The sequence below is a fragment of the Lepisosteus oculatus genome, chromosome 2, assembly GCF_040954835.1.
Source record: "Lepisosteus oculatus isolate fLepOcu1 chromosome 2, fLepOcu1.hap2, whole genome shotgun sequence".
NCBI classification, from domain to species: Eukaryota; Metazoa; Chordata; class Actinopteri; order Semionotiformes; family Lepisosteidae; genus Lepisosteus; species Lepisosteus oculatus.
In genome coordinates this window covers 51,572,124-51,595,075 of record NC_090697.1, presented here as the reverse complement: position 1 = coordinate 51,595,075, position 22,952 = coordinate 51,572,124, and the positions used below count along the sequence as shown (strand labels likewise).

Genomic DNA, 22,952 nt, shown 5'->3' with positions numbered 1-22,952 from the left:
TTTTTTCAATGTACTAAATAGGCAAAATAGCAGCTAAGAAGTCAAAAGTTTATCTTTAAAAATTTTGACGTAGTTTTTCTAAAATTGTTCTACTTTAATTGGAAAGCACTGGAAGGGATGTGAAGAGAAGTCAACTTTGCTGCACTTACGACTGCATGCAGGAAAAGTGTTATTGATCTGTTCCATGACATCTGCCAAGTCTGTACTGGTGTTGCTTGGTGGGACTAACAAGTCATCTGAAAAAAAACAAAAAACAAAAAGAAAATTTAACACAAATTTAAACTGGAATGGAGTCATCAACCAAAAACTGGGCAGCTGACAAAACACCTGAAAAAATAAGCAGGGACCATTCATATGTCAATATATGTTCAGGTGGGTAGCTGCGTCAGCATGCGTAGGCTGCAAAGGAACAAGTAATAGGTTTATTCCATGCTGAAAAAAAGAAGAAAGAGAACACAATGTTTCGGCCGTGGAGCCTTCTTCAGGTGTGTTCTGTTCACACACCTGAAGAAGGCTCCACGGCCGAAACGTTGTGTTCTCTTTCTTCTTTTTTTCAGCATGGAATAAACCTATTACATATGTCAATATATGCCCATTTGATGAAAAACATCTGCATGCTCTACTTAAAGAAAACAGGGAGTATGAATGGATCAGTGTCAAACTTTTTATAAACTTTTAAACACATTTCTGCATTGCCTGAATGTTACTGGTAGAGTGAGCAAGGCTGTATGACATTCAAGAAAAAAACAGATAGACAAATCATTAACTACAGCTCAGAATCATAACGCTCCGTTTGCAAGGTCTGGTGTAGAGGAAGCATTTTGTTAAGTCTGGGGGAGTGAGCACAAGATTCTTTGACAGGGTCTTGTCCCTCCTTCCCATGGCAAATTTTGACATCTCCAAAGATAGATGCAGGAGATAGAAATCATCAGGACATCACTGCTCTGCCAACATGTCAGGATCCTTGACTGATCCCAAAGCATCCCAGCAAACCCGCTTTCTGGGATCCCCTGCCACAGAATCGAAGTCTAGTGTAGCGGCAAGGCTTATTAAAGTACAGGAATTAAGTTTGCTGCTCCCTTGGCAGTCCCTCTCTCCTTCATCTCAGTGGTGCTGGATAAAGAGAGGCCATTCAATTTGGTTCACATTTAAGGTGTTTTTCTAGCTAATAGAGCTTCCTGATAATTAACAATTCCCAAAGCTGAGATTCTCCAGAAGTTGTTTACAACCCTAATGTCAGAGAGCATGGTTACTCATCCTGCACCTAGATCAGCCAATCAGGAACTAGTAGGGCAGGGTAACCCCATGTAGGTCTCAGATGCCCATGAAACTTTCAAACAATGAACGACCATAGTTCCTCCTGGTAAAAGGCAGCACAGAGCTCCTCAGGGCTCCTCCTGGACATTCTTAGACTCAGCTCGGAAAATCTGGTAACAGCCAGTGTGTCCGAGTGTCAGGACTTTACTTTGTTCTAAGAGTCAAGAATGGAGGTTGCCAGCGCGTAACCAAAGGATCCACCTGAGGTTAGCCCAGCAAGAAGCCTCGTGAACTGCCGGTACCCACCGCGAACGCTCGCCTGATCAACAAGTGAACTACGGTCGGAACTGTGGACAGCTGAATCTCAGGATTCAGGACTAGCGCTACATCAGGAACAAACCGGTCTTCTTCCTATCTAAAGAGTGTGAACTGCTTGGACCCGCAATCACTTTTCTCTTGTGAATTATTCTCTTGTATTGCCAGAACAGGTCAACAGAAGATGCTATTGCCACTGCCCTCTATACAGCCCTCTCACACCTGGATAAGAAAGGAACATTTGTGAGAATGCTGTTTGTTGGCTACAGCTCAGCATTTAATACCATAGTGCCCTCAAACTTGTCATCAAGCTCCAGGACCTGGGACTGAACACCTTCATTTGTAATTTTATCCTGGACTTCTTGATGAAACGTCCGCAGGTGGTGAGGGTGGGCACCAACATATCCTCTACCCCGACTCTAAACGCTGGAGTCCCCCAAGGCTGTGTGCTTAGCCCTGTCTTCTACTCCTTATTTACTCATGATTGTGTCGCCAGGCATAACTCAAACTCCATCATTAAGTTTGCAGACAATACAACAGTCATCTGCCTGATCACAGATGGTGAAGAGTCTCCGTACAGGGAGGAGGTTGAAACCCTGGCAGCAGGGTGCCAGGAGAACAACCTCTCTGTGAACATCAGTAAGACTAAGGAGATGATTGTGGATTATAGGAAACACTAGGGAGGAGATCACATACCTATTTATATCAATGGGACTGCAGTGTAGAGGGTCAGCAGTTTTAAGTTCCTGGGAGTTAACATCACAGGGAAATTAACCTGGACCCAGCACACCAACATTGTGGTCAAAACAGCAGGCTAAAGAAGTTCGGCATGCCGTCACATATCCAGGCCAACTTCTATAGGTGCACTATTGAGAGTGTCCTGACTGGTTGCATCACTGCCTGGTATGGGAACTGCTCCTCCCAGGATTGCAAAGTACTGCAGAGGGTGATGAAGTCAGCACAGCTCATTACCAGCTGTGAGCTACCAAACACCCAGGATATTTACTCAGCTAGATGTCTTAGAAAGTCCAGGAACATTCTAAAAGACCCTAGTCATCCCAGTCACAAACTGTTTTCTCTCCTCCCATCTGGTAAACGGTACTGAAGCATTCAGTCAAAGACCAACAGATTAGAGAGAAGCTTCTACCTCCAGGCAATAAGACTGCTAAATAGCCAAGCTGCAGTTCCTTCAGCAAATCACCCATAATGACTACAGTACATGGGCATACAGTTTGCATTGTATTCGGCATACTGCACTACTTGGACATAATGTATTGCATACACCCTGGACATATACAGATGCAGCCATTCAAAACAAGCGGAGTATGCTGCGGTATAACACGGTGGGTGTGTCGCAGTATACGAATCATACCGTATGCAAATTAGGTTATGTTAATAGTATCCGGAATCACCTTGTAAAACCGCCAGGTGGAGCTAATAAAGGTTAACCTCTCCTGTACAGCTTTTGAGCTGTCACCAGAAAACGTCGGTTTCGAATCCCGATCACTGCTGAGGGACAATCTTTATTCAATTAAGAATTTAAGTTGTATACCCTTTAGACTTTTAAATTTAAACAATTAAAATGATTAAAATCGCAATCACATGTTTAATTAAATGGCTTTTTTGATTCACAATCTGAAAATGAAAACCGCGGTAAAGTCACCTTGAGAGTTGTGAGAACACTTGCTTTGTGTATAAAGTACATTGTAAATGTTTTCACAGCCTTCACTTTGTCATTTTTATGCCATTTTTTTGACCACACACGAATATTCCTATGTCCGTATCTTCGCAAGGGAATCAGTGTGAATTTTTATACTAATTAAATGACCGCGGGCACTTTCCACCCCCTCTACATTCTCAGAGTAGAACAGACTAACCTTCTAATGAAAGATGGTCCACCCCCCCCACGGACAGGAAAAGTGCCCACTGGCACTTAAACTTAATATGGTCAGTAACAGTAAACAGTAACGTGGTCAGAAGGAGCACATACAAACGTTTCCGAAATAACCACATGTAAGACTCTGATGCTTAAAATGTTTAGGTAGAAAGTGGAATACTGGTGTGTATTTTTTCTTGAAACTACCCCCCTCTGTGGGAGTGCTGGCAGTGACGAATTAAACCAGTTTCACAGGTATTTTCAAAGTAGAAAGGGGCGAGATTTCCAGCGAAAGACACCTCTCCCCCTCAAAAACCCAGTAAGTACAGTACTTACTAGTTAAGAAAGCTAGGCTCCTCAATGAAATCGCTTTAACATGCTAATGCGTTGGTGTAACAGTCCGGGCGTGGCAAGCTTCTAATGTCAACCCGACTACGGCGAAAGGAACCCTTCTTTCATTGGAAGACAATGAACATATTCTAGCTCTAAATGAATTAATAGGAAACATGGTTTACATAAAATACATTTTTTTCAAGAAAGTTTAGCCACTAAATAAAGACATAAATATAAAAATCTTAAGATTTTTAAAATACATGACTTTGCTAAAATTTATTTAAAAATAAAAACGATTACAAACGCCAGCGGAGAGAGAGAACAGGGGAGGGATGTTGGTTTTGCATAAGGGGCGTGGCTATGGAAATGAGGTCTATTTGGGAATGTGGAGTTACATGTTCTGGCTGTTTGTGAATTATCGTTGTTGAGTATGGAGTGTTGAGGTATTGATTTTGTGTAATGCTTTATGTTGAAAATTGAGGTGGATTTTGTTTATGATAAAGAGGATAAACTGGGATGGGAGGAAGGTTTGGTTTTGCATAAGGGGTGGGATTATGATAAATGGAGGAATTTGAGAGAGTTTAATGGTTTGATATATTTGATTTTGTATTGTGGTTGTTATCTATGTTTTTGGTTGGTATTATGTTTATATGGTTGTTTTTGTTGGTTGGTCATTATTATGGTTATTAATAATACGATCTATAGTTGAAATCTGAGCCTAAATAAAAAGAAAAAGCATTTTCAGAGAGCAATTACGCTGTGTTTATGTAGAATAAGTGATTAGGTTTATGAGCAATCTAATTACTTATTCATTTAAAATGCTATATATATACGCTATAAAATAAAGTTTATTATTAATTTGCTGGACAGAGTGGTGAACATTATTATGCATAAGACAAAGATAACGATTGACATTAAAAGACATTTAATCAAACACGGGTTTGTGATTTAAATGGGAATGGGGGTGACGGGAACTCTTAATCTAAATAAAATAAATAAAACAGGTTTAGATAGTTAATAACCACTTTTTATGCACAAACATGGGTGATTTTTCTTCCTCCTGATCAGTTTAGAAATCTGTGTACGCTGTAAGGTTTTTACTTCTTAATTAAACTTTTGAAATACACGTTTCGAATATAAAGAAAGCCTCTTCCTGGTACAGTATGTATAGCAAACCAGCACGTCTTTTTTCTCCAATCAGAGGGGTGTCAGATGGTGTCAGCCCATCACCATTCTGAAGCCCTACCATAATCTCTGGTATAGGGAGACCCAAGAATTCTGTCCGATAGTTTATGTAGATAGATGACAGATACTTTTATTGATTCAGTGAGGGAGATTGTCTGTTATAGTGTACATAAAAACAAGAGTTTGCTGCGGCGTTATTGGAAACCCAAATTTAACAAAAAATTGCTGGCATTATATCCTAGAAGACACAGACCGGCGCCAGACCGGGAGAATGCCCACAGCGTAAAAGAAAATGCCTGATGAACTAGGGATTGGACAGTTTCCAAGTGCTTGTACAATCGATGGAAATGTTCAAATAAATGTGCAAAAGAAATAAACAAAATAATAATTTATTTCTTTATCATATTGGCTAGCTAATGTCCTCTCTTTGCTAGTTAGTGGCTGTGTTTCTGCGTTGGGCAGCAACGGGTGACTGTTCTCAGGCGGAAGATGTAAACAGCTTAATTTTCGTGTTAAATATTTTTTTTTAAAATTAAAATTCATTCTCTACAGCAATCGCATATTTGGGTACCGTTTCAAAAAACTTTCATGCTTAAAATGTTTAGGGAGAAATGGAAGACTGGTGTGTATTTTTTCTTTAAACTACCAAGACCAGCCATACACAGTACAGTTTACGTACATACAGTAATGTTTATGTTCCTAAATTAATATCGTTTATGACCTTCAGATGTGTTATGCTCCTCTTCTTTTTATGCTCATCTACTAAAATTTCCCTGTAGTGGTAAAATTCCATATATATATTCAATACTAAGCGGATTAAAATGCGCACAGTAAAGAGATTAAATGATTCAATCTTTTCACTTCCAACCAATGCACCACAAGTGCCCCTGTCGGTCATTTTGGCCAGCCAATCACTTACCGCGGTGCCCTCCGGTGGCTTGTGGGTAGTTTACCGTACCGTGCATTTTGAATGGCTGCATATGTAGCAGCTCTATTTATATTGAGTTTTGTCTGAGTTTATTTTATTCAATTTCTATAGCACTATTATCTATTATGTAACCAAATTTTGTAACTTTAATTTTGTGATTTTTACCCCCCCCAGTGAGCTCGTAAAAAAAGATATTTCATTGCCATCAACTACTGCTGCACGCTGTATTGTTGTGCCTTTGATAAATAAACTTTGATTGATTGATTTGAAATTGCTGACCCTGCGCTCTGACCCCAAGCTTCTCTCCCTGTTTGTGTATCTCATGAAGAGCAAGATAGGGTATGCGAAAAGACACATTTCTAATACAAGAAGTTGTATATGGCCAATAAAGTGATTTTATCTTATTTCATAGTGGGTATGAGGTTCTTTTCATCATACACATGCCTTTTCTGACGTCAAATGTGCTTATGCTATGAATGGCCAAACAGTTCAATTTCGATCTCAACTGACCTTAGCACCTAGTTACTATCAGTTCCAGTAGCGTTTGGCAAACTCCAGCTGCTTCAATTTGTTTCTTGTTTTCAGTAAAGGCTTTCTTCTGGCAACCCTTCCATATAGTCAGCTGTCATGAATGTACCTTCTAAGTACTTCTAAGCAACCAGACACTGCAGTTCTCCAACTGTGACTCTTGGATTCTTTTTTGCCTCCCTCACAATCCTCCTCACTGTGCCTGTGGGCAAAACGCACTTGTGTCCATATCCTAGTAGGTTAACCACTCTTTTATTGGTTTTGAACTTTTGGATTATTGCCCTAATAGTGCTAAGTGGTATATTTATTTTTTGTGTACTTTGTATGTACTGTTCTGTAACCATTACTTGATTTGTGAAGATCAACAACCATTTGTAATCTTTTATTGTCAGTTTGTTTGCCTTTTCCCATGGTGATGGATGACAAAAGGTTTTCCCATGTTTGAGACCTCTTTTTTATACTCTTGTGAAACAGGGTGTCCAAATTAACACTCCTTAGGACTGAGTTGAATTAAAATAAGCAGAATGTCATTGCAGATTTTATTTTGTTTGTTTTTCATTAAAAGAAACGTAGGGGATCCAGTAATTCTAACACCTATGTTTTTGACTACAACAATGATATTACTCATTAAAAACATTTGTTTTTAAATAATTGTATTAGAATGAAAGCTTGTAGTTTTCCAATTTTTTCAGGCATAAAATATCAATCATCATCTGTGCTGTTTATTTTATGCAGCTTTTTTTGTTCAGGTTTATCAATGCTGCTTAAATTCTTAAGCTCATTGTCCATGCCTCATGATACATACCAGTACAGTCATCTAAGGTCACCCTGAACAGATATTTATGATGCACGTATAGAAGGAAGCAAAGTTACTACTCCACAGTGAGTGCATTTATACAGTATATTTCTCAGTGCAAATTTAACATAATGTATGGATTAATGACAACTGCAGATAAGTTTGAAGCAAAGATTGTTTTCCATTTTTATGTAAAAAAAAATCAAAGACATTTTTTTAATGAAATACACTGCACATGAGTAGGTATGAAACTCAAAAGTAAGGGCTCCTGGCTTAACATTATGGGTTTTTCCGATTTCAAAAGAAACTGATTTGATTTCAAAATCACAATCCACAATGGCAATGGTCAACACATATATCAGAAATTCTGACCTGCATGATCAAAGCTGGAGTTCATATCCTGATTCAGTGCGTGATGGACTAGAGTATGCTGAAGGGCTGCAGATGATGAAACTCCATTAATTCTGGAATCTGTTTCAGGCTGCAGAGAGTGAGAGAAGATATTGTTTAATAATTAAAGCTTGAAAATACATTACTCTATTATTTATATTAATAAATGTGGATTGCAGACATCAAGCAATATACAGTATGTAATGCAACTTTTAATACCCAAAAGAGCTTAGAGGGATGAGATGGAACCTAGAGATGTAATATGCTAGGTCACTTTTCATTGAAAATATCCTGTTGTTTTATTAAAGATATATCCCTTAAAACGTTATTAATAAAGCTCTAGAGATCCTTTTACTGTAGGAACGTGCAGAAAACCCCATCATTTTGGTGCAGCTTTGTCATTCTGTTTAATTTCTTTGTGTGCACAATATGATGGTAGTTTTCTGTCCCCTTCCTTCTGAGACAATTGTCTTCCATGTTACAGACCTATTTCAGCTGAAGAAACGTCTTCAGGTTGCAAAGAGGTGTGGTAAAGAATTAAGTGAGGGTAACACTGTATTCAGCAAGCACACCGTAGAGCACAGTAACCTACAATTTTAATTTTAAGAGACATTCAAACCTCAGTTTTAAATTCTTTTAAATTGTTTGCCTAGTGCTATCTTTTCTTGTGTTATTTTTCAGCTGCAATTCTTGCAGTTTTCTAGAACAGGAAACATCAGTCTAAGCAGAAACAACACTGGCAAACCAAAAGCCATGAGCATCTTTGGTTACAAAACAAACTAAATCACATAATGGGGAAAAAAGTGACATGATGTAAAATACCATGTAATGGTTTTCTAATATTAGGATATTCTTTACTGTTTTGCAAATTATTATAGCATCAGGATCTGACAAACTTATCATTATGTCAAGAATAGGTTTATTAATTAAATCTATGCAAAAGAGAAAAAAATGATCGAAAGGTTTCATTAGACACGCTTGAAGAAAAATTGGTACTGGTTTTTCAGTTTTCATATGCAATATGATGATGGTAATGTTCATTTCAGACATTAATTGAATACAGTCCCGTGTGTAAACATATATCATTTTAGACATTTTCAAAGGACAATAAACTAACCCTACAATATGAGAAACTCAGAAACATTGTAGATTAATACCTTTAAACAGCAGTTTCTGAAAGGATGATGAAAAACATAGATAACTCAACATATCAGATAGCTGTAAAATATTTGTGGCATATATATCTGTCACTAGAAAATAGGTTTCTTTACTCAAGAGGAAAAAAATAACATCCAGGACACTAGATCATTTACAAAATATGAAAACCAACATGTGGGACCTCTTCAATTTGGAGACATATAATTTAAAAGCCCAATGTCTGTGGGTTCCGTAAAACTTTAATGGATATTGTCTGGGTACTCTAATAGGGACATCAAGCACTGGTGGATAAAAATGTGTAATTTTTGTCAAAAGCAACATTTTAATGGTAAGGGTAATGGTTAATGGTAATTGCACTGCCTTGGACAACATAAAATAAAGTACTCCAGGAAAATCATGTATCTCAACTAAAATTAAGTAAAATGACAATATTTATATATACATCCAAGGAACACACTGTAACCTAGAGAAAAGCACACAACAGAAAGTATCAATATCAAACTGAACTACAGCACGCAAAGGGGTTTGTGAGAGTCAACAGATTTGTGCTTGACATTCACAACCAACCTTGAAGATAGAAATGTGTGCTGTTACAGTAGACGCATGTTTAAAAACTCATGTGAGGACACAAATATTTAATTAACCTTAAACAACTCCATTAAAATAATACCTGTTGATATAAACAGGAAAAGAAACCATTAGTGAGGATATGTGAATTATGCATTGCCACAAAGAACTAATAAAGGAATTTTGTTGATCTGTTTAGTGCATATTCACTGTCCAGGTTTTCCAGATTAATCCTGCATTTTTTGCTGACATTACTTTCAAACTTTGAATATACCTTGGAGATCAGAATTTGCAACTATAGCTAAAAATAGCAGTAAGACTGCTAAAGACATGAAGCATTTCAGTGCAATACCGAAGAGTTAAGAAATCATGGTTTTAGGTAGCAGTTTCAAGGTAATACTGACAATCCTGTTATAAAACCCAATTGAATACTGTTACAGTGGAGAAATGAAGAACGTTAATGCTGTTGTTTAGAGTATGAAAATCATTTGTCAATAGCAAAGAAAATCATTTATATATTACACCTGCAATGAATTTGTATTTCTTAAAGCCATGCCTACACACATGATAAGGTGACTACATTTCAGGTGACAGAAAACTGGAACACAAGAAGTATCAATGATGTAAGCTCCATATAACCTGTGCTTACTAAAACAAACTAATTCTTGAAGTCAAAGGTGCACTCAACTAGCATTAAAAATAATTGCAGATTTGGTACTTTATTCAAAGACAAAACTCCAAATCATTAATGGCTAATACTGTTACAAATGGGGGGTCATTTGATAAGCAACATTTACATATCCTAACTTGATTAACCTTACTCAGAGGATTTTGGAACAATAGTTATTGTTCACGGTATTTGCCTAGCTCTCCTGGGGATAGGAGGCAATAGATTAGAGTAAGACATAGATTATCAAAGAGTGTTCCTTATGGTTTACTCTGGGTAATTAACTTGATAGTAAATCATATTAAGGGATAAACATTAAACAGTAACAGCCAATTATAGGTCATTAAGACAGCCTTCATAAGATGGGACCAAAGCAAAGAAAAGACAAAAGACAGAATGTGGAAGAAGAGAAAAGGCAGGAAAGGGAGAGGAAGCACAGAACAAGAGGGAGAAAGTAGCAACATCATCATTATCTAACACTCCCCTCTTACTCAAAAGCTTGAGCCAGGCAAAAATTATATCTTTTGATCAGATCTACATACTAGATTATGGCTAGATAATCTGAATATTATTATAGTGAACTTGTTTTATTTTAGGAAATTCTAACTTCCTATTCCTGTGGAATCCTCAGGCTAAAACCATTCTCTACTATTTGTGTGATTCATTGTAAGAATAGGAAGATTCCCATTCTCTTTTTGGGCATTCATGTTGTAGAAAAAGAGATTTAGTTCTGAGTAATAACCCTTTTTACTGGAATGCAAGTTGTTTCTCTCTTTTACCTGTTAAGGGGCTACCATTTTGCATTTTAATTACAGGGACAGAATTCTGGGTTGTTAGGCCTGCTGGAAGTATACTCTGGTGTGCACATACAGTATGTGTCTTATTATTAATGCTATATAGTTATCTTATTTTATTAAAATATTTGTCTTGTTTTTAACACTATCAGTTGTGCCAGAGTGCCAGAGAATCATAAGAACACACTTTGTTAATGTTTGGTTATTTTCTACCTGCATTTGTGCAGCAATATTATATAGATTAAGTCAAAACTATTAAAAGATAATGAGCCTAGTGCTCAAAATCATTCTCCGAAACAGTTACACTCACAGACCACGAAGCCTTAATAATATATTTTTAACTAACCCTTAATCAGCCCTTTTAATATCATAAACAAATTCAAAACTGAACCAGCAGTTTCCAAGGTTAAATAAAACTGCAGTTACTGCATCTGCTTCATGTACAAATATTGACTACTTAAGGGATGTTTAAAAGTTCAAAGACCCTAAACTTAAACCTTGTTTGTTTAACAAATCCAACTAGCATTAAAACTTAATTTGGTACTTTATTGAGGAGATACTGTTAATACTGTTACAGTTATACTGTTAATTTGAGCAAAATGTCCTTGTTTTACAGAGCATGCACAGATTCCTATTAGGGTTCCGATTGGAGAAGATCCTTGGTTTTACTTAAAGAAGGAAACGATCTCAGGACTGATTGTTGTCAAGTGAAATGGGTGGGTTGGGAGGACGCAATGCAGTCACCTGTTCTAGCAGCTGCCTCAGTCTGTGAAGCTGGGACTCCAGCTGCTTGTTGTGCTCCTCCAGTATCTGCATTCTGGCCTCCAGCCGGCCCTTGTGCTGCCTCAGGAGTTTGGCCTCAGCCAGGAGCTCGGCCTCTTCAGGGCCCCCTTGTTGGCCAACGGCCACAGAGTCCGGCGGGGAGGAGAGTGGTGGGGAGAAACTTCTCTGACTGTGCTGTTCCTTCAACTGCTCGTACTCCAACTGCAGATTCCTGTGACACATAATACAAAATCCTGAAATGACATTTCAGCCTCATCACTCAGCTTAAACCTGAGAAATGAAAATGACCTCTGTATGACATAAGATGATGGTCATCTTCAATACCTTATCCTTTAATACTGTTTTCATATTTATATCTCTAACTTTGAATTAATATCCTGCAAATGTTTCTGAAAGATAAGATTTTTACAAGAAATGACCACATTCAGAAAAGGTTATCAGATAGATTTTTTATTACATACAGTGGTGTGAAAAAGTGTTTGCCCCCTTCCTGATTTCTTATGTTTCAGATCATCAAACAAATTGAAATATTAGACAAAGATAACACAAGTAAACACAAAATGCAGTTTTTAAATGAAGGTTTTTATTATCAAGGGAAAACAAAATCCAAACCTACATTGCCCTGTGTGAAAAAGTGATTGCCCCCCCTCCCCCCTGTTAAAACATAAATCAACTGTGGTTTATCACATCTTTGGAAAGCTGAGTTCAATTTCTCTAGCCACACCCAGGCCTGATTACTGCCACACCTGCTCTCAATCAAGAAATCACTTAAATAGGACCTGTCTGACAAAGTGAAGTAGACCAAAAGATCCTCAAAAGCTAGACATCATGCTGCGATCCAAAGAAGTTCAGGAACACATGAGAAACAGAGTAATTGAGATTTATCAGTCTGGAAAAGGTTATAAAGCCATTTCTAAAGCTTTGGGACTCCAGCATACCACAGTGAGAGCCATTACCCACAAATGGCGAAAACATGGAACAGTGGTGAACCTTCCCAGGAGTGGCCGGCCGACCAAAATTACCTCAAGAGCGCAGCGACGACTCATCCAAGAGGTCACAAAAAACCCCATAACAACATCCAAAGAACTGCAGGCTTCACTTGCCTCAGTTAAGGTCAGTGTTCATGACTCCACCATAAGAAAGAGACTGGGCAAAAATGGCCTGCATGGCAGAGTTCCAAGACGAAAACCACTGCTGAGCAAAAAGAACATAAAGGCTCCTCTCAGTTTTGCCAGAAAACATCTTGATGATCCCCAAGACTTTTGGGAAAATACTCTGTGGACGGACGAGACAAAAGTTGAACTTTTTGGAAGGTGTGTTCCATTACATCTGGTGTAAAAGTAACACAGCATTTCGGAAAAGGAACATCATACCAACAGTAAAATATGGTGGTGGTAGTGTGATGGTCTGGGGCTGTTTTGCTGCTTCAGGACCTGGAAGACTTGCTGTGGTAAATGGAACCATGAATTCTGCTGCCTACCAAAAAATCCTGAAGGAGAATGTCCGGCCATCTGTTCGTGACCTCAAGCTGAAGCGCACTTGGACAATGATCCAAAACACACCAGCAAGTCCACCTCTGAATGGCTTAAGAAAAACAAAATGAAGACTTTGGAGTGGCCTAGTCAAAGTCCTGACCTGAATCCGATTGAGATGTTGTGGCATGACCTTAAAAAAGCGGTTAAGGCTCGAAAACCCTCCAATGTGGCTGAATTACAACAATTCTGCAAAGATGAGTGGGCCAAAATTCCTCCACAGTACTGTAAAAGACTCATTGCCAGTTATCGCAAATTCTTGATTGCAGTTGTTGCTGCTAACGGTGGCCGAACCAGTTATTAGGTTTAGGGGGGAATCACTTTTTCACACAGGGCCATGTAAGTTTGGATTTTTTTTCCCTTATAATAAAAACCTTCATTTAAAAACTGCATTTGGTGTTTACTTGTGTTATCTTTGTCTAATATTTCAATTTGTTTGATCTGAAACATTTCAGTGTGACAAACATGCAAAAAAATAAGAAATCAGGAAGGGGGCAAACACTTTTTCACACCACTGTATGTAACCAAAGAGACAGTGCATGAACACTTCAGCAGTAATGTAATGAAAATGTGTTGCTTATTTTGAAGGGACTTATCTATAAAACTTTCCTTTTAACCCATACATTAGCATAACAATTAACAAGTACCAGATACTAACTCTTCAACTGATTGATATTGTATACACGAAGATTAATCTATGAATACAGATAAGACATACGTAATAAATTAATTAAAAAATACTTAGCTTGAAATTCCCAGCCACCTGACCAAAAATATAGAGCAGTGGTTCTCAAACTTTTTGGACCAAGTACCACCCCTAATCCAACCAAAGCATCCAAGTACCACCTACAAGTCATCATCTCATAGGAACCCCAGAAAGTCTCAATGACCAACATGAGCACATGTACACACACACTCACACTCACATATAATAAATATTATAATAATAAACTTTGTTTGATATATTAAAATGAAGCTTCTCAAAGTGTTTTACAGAAAAAAAACAACAACAACAAATAAAAATAAAAAAGCACCATTTCAGTTAGAGGGGTGAGCCTGTTTAGTCAAGCAAAGCAGATGTGAATTAATTTTTCGAGCCTTGATACAATTCACAACAGTCTTAACAGATTTTAAATCGTCAGGCATTTTCTTGATGGCAAAGGTCTCGCGGTGGATGTTGTAATGAAACCATTAATTTCTGGAGCAACCTCTCTAATTCGTGCAACTACACAGCTGTGTCGGCTTGTCATTGCTGTAGCACCATCTGTACAAACTCCGACACATTTAATCCAGTCGATGCCATTCTCTTCGATAAATTCATTCAGAAGCTGAAATACGTGCTCTCCTGTAGTTCCTGTTGGTAGCGGCTTACAGAACAGAAAGTCCTCACAAGGACGTACCCTCAAACTCGTATCTAACGTAAACGAGCAAATTGGCCAAATCGACTACAGACTCATCTAATTGCAGTGAAAAACATCTGCTCATCTTAACACGTTCTGTCAGCGTACTTTTGATATAATCCTTCATTTCAATAATTCTATGAATGACTGTGTCTTTCAGGGGGGGCAGCAGATCGAGCTGTTCAGCAGCTTTTTCTCCACACATAATAGTATGGGGGTTACCTGCTTTAGCAATCCGCAAGCTTGCATTTTTCCACTTTTCTGTTTTTATTTCAGTGTTTATTTTAAGTATTTATTTCATGCGCATGGGAGAGAAACACAGAGACGCTCTGTGTTTTTTTTTCTCAAATTAACTAAGAATAGTTCTTAAATATTTTTCTGTTATTTTTCACACTTTCCTGTGCTCACAAGATTACCAGCGTTCGTAGCACGCATTTCTATGCATTCCTGTGTTTACAATGTTGACATTGTTCCAAAATCACGCACATTCTCCTTTCTCCCTATTTGCTGAAGATACAGTAGCTTTTTTTAAATACAATTAGTCACTTGCGTCCGTAGCACGCATTCCTATAGAGTGGTATAGAATTACAGAGTATCTCTTGTGTCCACTGAAGTATTAGCGCGCACTGTATCGTAGTACGTAGGCTACGTATTCGACACGTATAAAAATACAAAATATGAAAACCCTTCCCGATTTTTTCAGCGCACACAACACAGTTCCAGGGTCATTTGGCGTACCACCTGGCGGCACGCCACATACCACTGCAGGAACGCGTACCACAGTTTGAGAACCACTGATATAGAGCATTGACAACATGCTTGTTAACTAGTCTGACAGGCCTTACTTTTAAGTTAAAGTGTTAAAGTGTGGACTCCCCTTCTTGAACAAATAATACTAATGTACATATTAAAACTGAAAAATACAAAATGATACAAAATACAAAAATAGAAAAAATAACAACAGTCAATTACAATGACACAGTAATGTGTACCTGGATGTATTGTATCTATCAATGTGATTGAAGAAAACAGTAGTGTAGAAAATATAATTGCTCTCAACCACTACTTTCACCTCTAGGTGTTTGGGTTTCCTCCACATTTATTGGAGTCTCTTTGTAGTTTCCAGTGACATTGCCACACAACATGGCATTATTCACTGAGCTCGAACAGCTCTGACTGAGGGGAAACACACGTGATATAGTGCACCAGGCTATACTGTAGCTACAACTACCGCTTCTCACTTGCTTTCAATAAAATAAATCACAAATATGTTATCTCTTGTTGTCTTATCAAGGAGTCCCTGTGAAAGAAGCCTTGCTTGTTTAAAAGTATCATAAAAATAGTATACTTTAAAAAAATAAAATTGCAAATGTATTAAAAATGTCACACGATGTCTTGCAGCCTCTTATTTTTATCCTTCCTTATCACAGAAATGTTGTGGAGTGTTGAGACAAGATAGGCAGTAGTGCTTAAATGCTCCTGAAAAATACTAATGTGTGAAGATCCGTTTAAAACAAGCATAATTTAATTCAGATGCAATGTTCCCAAGCTTCAATGATGTTCATGTTTCAGTGCTTCAGTATTTTCCCAAACTATGAGCTTTCACCCTCCACTGAGTCATACATAAGGGTACAATGCCAGCTGTTCAGTCTCAATATTTAATACAGCTCACAAAAAAGTGCAGCACATAAGCTGGTGCTGCTACCTTACAAGTGTTGAGTTCTGGGTTTTATTGTGAAATTGAGTGCCTTCTGTGTGGAGTTTGTATGTTCTACCTTACATCCATGTGGGTTTCCACCAGGTACTCTGGTTTCCTCACACATCTCGTAAACATCCTAGCTGGGATAACTCTAAATTAACCCCTATATGCATATGTGAGTGAATGTGTGCATGTCACCTAAAATAGACTGGCATGTTTTAGAGGGAGTAATCTCATTTTGTACCCTTTGCCTTTTGGATTAGATTCTGGGTCATTGTGATCCTCTAAGGATTAAGTTACTGAAAAGGATGGAGAGACAACTAGAGCAATTGTTTGCTTTGAAGATGTTGGGGGTGCCTCATTTAACAAAAAAGAGAATTCATAAATCACTGTAATTATCATTAAATTACTTTTAACACAAATGTCGCAACTAGCTTGTAGACCAGACTATTTACAGCTACATAACTTTTGATATGTTTTTTTTTTGGAAGGTATTGATACTTAATTTTAAACTGCAGTGTGCTGACATAAATAAAGTATTATCAGCATTGCTGGTGACAGATGCCTGAAAATATTGTATTTCTATCTAATGGTACATAAATAAACTTGTCCAGGGTCTATCAACACTTATGTAAATGAGATGGCCGTAGTTTCTTTCACCCTGGAAATGGGAAGCTCAATTTTTAAATGGTTTATAAAATTAAAACTTTGAATGTGGGCAAGTGAAAGAATTCATCTGCAGGGCTTTACGGTCAGTGTTACACTCTCAGACCATGAAGCCGTGGCAGTGCTGCCCGCAAGAAGAAAGTACCTCTGCTCCTCTTCCAGCCTGGCAATGATGCGTTCCAACTCCCCGCGCTCCTCTCTCTCCACGGCCTGCAGGATCTGCGCTGGGCTCTGAGGCTGGCTGAGTGGCGATTCCCCTCCTAGGGTCTGGCAGTACTGCAGGATCAGTGTGTGCTCATCATCCCTTTGGGCAGCAAAAGAGGAAAAGGGGCTTTTACTGTATTCTGAGACCAGAGCTCCACTACATGGACAGGGACCAGGCTGTAACAGGCCGGGTCATTCAATTATGCTAATAATGCAAATAAAAGAAAAATACACATTTACATCTCTGCTACTGCAATGCACCTACATGCTTATTTTATGCACAACGTACCTGGAGGGAAAAGTTTATTTGTAGATGAAGTGGAATATCATTGGAATCTCAGGGCTCTGTGAACCTCTGTTTGCTAACTAAAGCTGCAATGTGATCTAAAGCTAGTACAGCACCATCTCAAACAAAAATGTATACATAAAAAAAGTTGTTTTTCATGCAAACAACAGTATATGCTGCCCAGGACATGTATTGTGCAGTATGAATGCCAAACCAGTTGACAAATTACTATTCAGTCAGGGACACATTCCTAGCAGGGAGATTTGCACACATCACACACAAGTATACTATTTATCTATGAACAACTGGTAAGCTAAAAGGTCTATTTAAAAATAGAATGTGAGTTAGTTTTAATCAATAATTTATTCTCCATAGTATATATAAAACACCTAAGCCTTAACTGTTGACTTTATTTTTTAACAAGCATTTGAGGTTAAAACTGTTCTTCAAATAACACACTAAGGGATTTGCTTTAAGACCTGATAGCAAACAAACCATGCAGTAATCCTCCTACCCTGGTTGTTCTACTGCAAATTAATTTGCCAATTAAAACGAACAGCATTCATATACTTTAAATATGCCTTTTACTTCCCTAAGAGGGAGTAATAAGATTTATTTCCCTTATAAAGCAATGGCATTTGTAAAAAAATATATTTTGAATTTTTATCATAAGAACAATTAGTTTAATTTATTTAATATTCCACAAAACCTTAAAAAATTGAACTAACCAAACAGCAACTTTCTGGTTTATTCACTACGCGAGAAATCACACCACCTATTTATTTATACTAAATTGTTTTTTAAAGGTACCTCAAGTTGGACAAAACTGAAAGGTGTATTCCATGGTAAAAAGTTGCAAAGATTACACTTTTTACAGATTTACCCATCTCTTGCTAGTTGAATATCCCCTGGAAGAGAAAAGTTTGGCTTTCTACTGATCCGATCCTCTGTTCTGTGTGTGACCACTATCTTCTTAACTGCTTGACCATGAGGCATTATTTTAAAAATATATGAGTTCAAAAAGACCAAAAAAAGATTAATGTTGTTAGGAGACTGTGTTTCTCATTTGCTTACAGGAATTTGCACAAACTCTCACTCTCATCCAAGAACGGCGGTTTCTCGTCCGCCTCCAACAGTACGGTCTGCAACCAAACAGTACTTTTGCAAAGTTCATGATTTTGCACTTAATTTAAATTTTAAAAATTGAGTTACTGTCAATTTAATTTGTTACCAAGATTTAATAACAAGTAAGAGAAATTGGGACGCTGTTCCCCTTTAAACTAAAGTGTGTTGAAATAAGATTCTTACTTTCTGTTAAATCACAGTCCCAAGTCTTTTATCATTTGATAATTTAACTGATTAACATTGAAGATTACCATAACAGAAAACAAAACAGAAAACACTAGTTCAAACAGCCTAGCCAGGATTTTAAAGCTGTATTGTCATTTCAGCGAAGTCACTTATTAAAAATGGCTCTATTCCCAAATGGCTCATCAGTAACGATAATCATCAAGAGCACAAGTTGAAGGCCATGGCCCAGACATCTCTAGTCCAAGTCTTGTAAATAGAAATGTTGTCGTCATGCAGTGGTGGGGCTGAACTGTTGAAGGATTGTACTTTAATGGCCAGCAATCTGATATTAGCACCATTTTGATCTTGTGATAAAGCTGTGATACACGTCTCTCACTGCTCTTTTTGGTGTGTCACCCATATCTCCATCTGCTAAATAAAGCAGGATACCATACTTCCAGATTTATTACTCTCCTAGCCAGGTGCTTAATTTTGCAGAACAAGATGACTGCTCCACCCACTTATGTCTGATGAATCAGAGATGTATTCAGTCTTCTTGAATATAAAAATATTCTTCTTGGCTCCACTGAAAAAAATATGAGCAGCAGCCTTTTCTCTTGTACTGATGTTTTATTATTATTATTGTTTTAATATCTCATTCATCCCCTCCCACAAATGGAAGAACAAGGTCAGTGTCCTCTTGGATGCGCCCTTTCATCCGTGGAATTATTTTGGAAAGTGAACACAGTACAGGCATCTCTAGGCTCTTGAATTAAAAAGAACCCCTTGGATATCCTGTTGCAACCTTCAGATTTTTTATATTGTCTTGCTCAATATGCACACTAGAAAGAAATATCCAGCACAAAAACAAAATTTTATTGTCTTTCTTCAAAAGTCAATTTCTCACGTTGTGGTACACCTAGGATGTAAGGATGTACACCTCTTTCTAGATATTGTTTAAAATTTTTACCACCTTGAATAAAAATTTGAAAGTGATTGAACAAATACAAAAACATCTGCATATTTTTTTTCTGAAGACAGGACCTGGATTGATTTTATTAGTCTTCCAAAAAAATGTTAAATAAATAATATAAATAATTGATTGATTTCCTGTTTTTACTTTTTATTTCACTACTGCCGATTCCAGAGATGTTTCTTATAATGTTTACAGTTAAGTGTTTCTAAGCTTTTCTTTTTACTTTTCTCACTTTTCTGACTTATATGTACTTACAAAGTAATTATTTAAACAGGTTTAAAATAAATATTAATGTATGTTCATATACAGAGAGGAGGGTTTTGGTCTCTGAATGCTCAGAATTTGCTGAATGACAGTTATTTTAAACTAATACCTTTTTATATAGCCAGTTGATTTCAATGTACAGGGGAGCTTCAGCAGCCATCTTTGTTACAATGTGTATTGTTTTTATAAACTTGTGAACTCTTTCAGAGTAAAATGAGTGTATGAATGTATGTATTTGTATGAACCTTTGCTTTTGAGCTTGCATTTTGCTGGAGAAATCAATAGATGATTGATATACTTTGATGCTTCTCTAAACTGAAACTGAGATTAAGTTTCCCATGAAAAAAGGTTAATTTGCTTTATGCTGACGTATCTTATTATATAACACAGTTCTATAAAGCATAGTTTGTTTTGAAATATACAGTATAGTCTGACATGTTGTGTTCTGATTTTGCTGGTCAAAATAAATACTATTCACCCATTGTGTAGTTTCTGCTGTTGTCAGTATTGCTCTATTAATTTGTTTATTATAAAATAAGTTTCACTGCTATAAATACGAAACTTGATGGTTGTGTTTAGAGGATACAGGAGATAATTCCAATAATCGCACTAGCGATATATCTTAGGCTTTCTTTTTACACTTCTGCAGTTTGAATTCTAAATCTACTGTCAGCTCCTTAGACTGTAAATTTTGCAGTATTCAACAAAAGCAACTAAATTGCACCGCTTTTGATTGGACCACAGAAAGATTGCGAGGTTTGACGATATACTGTGGATAAGTAGTTCAGGTGGGTAGCTGCATCAGCATGTGTAGGCTGCAAAGGAACAAATAATAGGTTTATTCCAAGCTGAAAAGAGAAGAAAACACAACGTTTTGGAAGTGGAGTCTTCTTCAGGTGTCCTCTTTTCAGCATGGAATAAACCTATTACTTGTTACTGTGGATAAGGATTTCTACTCCCATGTCACTGTCATCCAACAGCAACATCTTATACAGACTTCAGACTGACACTGAAAGAGCACCAATTCAATTGTTGTGATTTTTAAACAATCCCAGAGCCAAAGCCAAAAGAGCCAAAGGGCAATTGTATAGCCAGTGGCAGTTGCAGAGAGGTAACTGAAGTTGAAATGCCTGTGTTTCTCCCATGTGCACCAGCATTGCAAGGGAAAGGGGAGGAAGTTCAGAAGAGCAGACAGGAGGCTGTGTAGGGTTGAAGTGGAAGGTTAATGCCTATGGCTACAGGCTTCAGCGACCTGATCTGTCATGTTGCACCCCATACAAAATCATTTATCATGATTTCTGAGAAAAAAAAAATTAAATAAGTAAACTTATAAAATGGAAATCTCACAAAAATGTGAAGCAGAAAAAAATCAGGACAGAGACAGCTACTGAAAACAGCATTAAAGTACGGACTAATAGGTTGTAAGAGGTGACTGATATTACCAAATGTCTGTTAAAACACAAATGATGTTTTGTCACCCTAAAACACATTATTATATGATATATATTTACTATATACACCTGTACTTCTTTTTACAAATATAATTTGTTCACAATTTATTTCTTCCTTATGGGAAAAATTACGTTCCATTCTGGACCTCAAAAATGTCATGCCTACTTTGAATTATTTTACCCCAAAAATTACAATGAAACGTGACAATGATAAATGACAAAAAATAATACTTACTAAAAATCATGCTGTGGTTTGTGTTTTAATAAAAACACTGCTTACATAGTTAGAAATAATCAATCATAGCTAATAACAATACAGTTCTGTACCATACTGTAACTACTTACTGTAACATTTGCTATTTGTGTAATTACATACACACTCACAATTTTCATTCATCTATGAATTGACTTCATTACTCTGCTCTCCTCCCCACTAATAGCTGATGTGTGGTGAGCGTTCTGGCACACTATGGCTGCCGTCGCATCATCCAGGTGGATGCTGCACATTGGTGGTGGTGGAGGGAAGTCCCCATTACCTGTAAAGCGCTTTGAGTGGAGTGTCCAGCGCTATTTAAGTGTAAGCAATTATTATTTTTATTATCTTAAGGGTCCGTGATAAAGTCTTAACCACAAAAAAACACTTTTTCTTACATGAAAAGTAATAGTACACACAGTAGTGAACAACGTATGAACCAAGATATGGTAAACTGTATCATACATATCTCGTGCCACTCAGTAGGTACAGTAAGCTTAATCATACTAGTAAGTACACTTAATATGAAACAAGTTGTATGACGCCTTCCTCTTTCACTCTCTACATTTGGAGGAGCTTTCTAAATTGTTCCTCGTATCAGTTCTTGTTATTCAACATGTGGGTAACAATTCACATGACCATTTAAAGGGAGGTTCGTACAGTAGGTGTCTTTAGAGTTTGCAATGATTTTTTGTTTATTTGTGACCATCAGTCAAGTGAAGATCACAAAGCTTCTTGTTAATTTGTGATACTACTCATAAGAAGTGTGCAAAAAAGTGCAAAAACATTTTTCTATTGTTTAAACACCATAACTACCCTTTCTAACACTGCTGTGAGCAAACATCATAGCTGTAATAATGGATTTTTATTATTTTCCTTTTTTTATTAGCCTTTAATTTTTTTGGAAGGCATAGAAAACCATTCTAGGTCCAAATGTTTACACATATTTGGACATATTAGACCTGGAAAGAGAAATGTACATCCTAGGTGTGCTACAACATAAGAAACTGACTTTTGAAGAAAATAATTCTTGAAAAATATGGTAAAGAGAGACAATAAAATGTATTTGTTTGTTTATTTCTGTTTTTGCTCTGGATATTTCTATGTGTTCTGAGTAAGACACATAAAAATCTCAAGGTACACACTGGATGTCCAGCGGACTCCCTTGATTTCAAGGCCATAACCAGGCCTGTACCGTGGATACTTTCCAAGATAATTCAAGATTTTTAAAAGGTCCATCCATTCCAGGAGGACACTGACCTTGCACTACATTCGGGGGCAGGGCTAAATAAGGCTTAAGTTGTAACAGTGAAAATGTGCAACTTGTGAAATAGTTGCACATTTCATTTCTTTT

The 22,952-nt window shown here is 37.2% G+C and overlaps 1 protein-coding gene across 9 annotated transcripts in view; it reads right to left on the bottom strand.

Moving 5' to 3' along the window:
- utrn (utrophin) overlaps nucleotides 1-22,952 on the bottom strand; it is a 292,295-nt gene that overhangs the window by 4,918 nt on the left and 264,425 nt on the right. For all 9 annotated transcript variants that reach the window (XM_015347666.2, XM_015347699.2, XM_015347693.2 and 6 more), the window contains 4 exons: nucleotides 17,020-17,178; nucleotides 11,539-11,788; nucleotides 7,591-7,699; nucleotides 150-236 (listed from right to left, as the gene is read on the bottom strand). In XM_015347666.2, coding sequence (XP_015203152.2) covers nucleotides 150-236; nucleotides 7,591-7,699; nucleotides 11,539-11,788; nucleotides 17,020-17,178 — 605 coding nt within the window. The remainder of the gene's footprint in view (nucleotides 1-149; nucleotides 237-7,590; nucleotides 7,700-11,538; nucleotides 11,789-17,019; nucleotides 17,179-22,952) is intronic.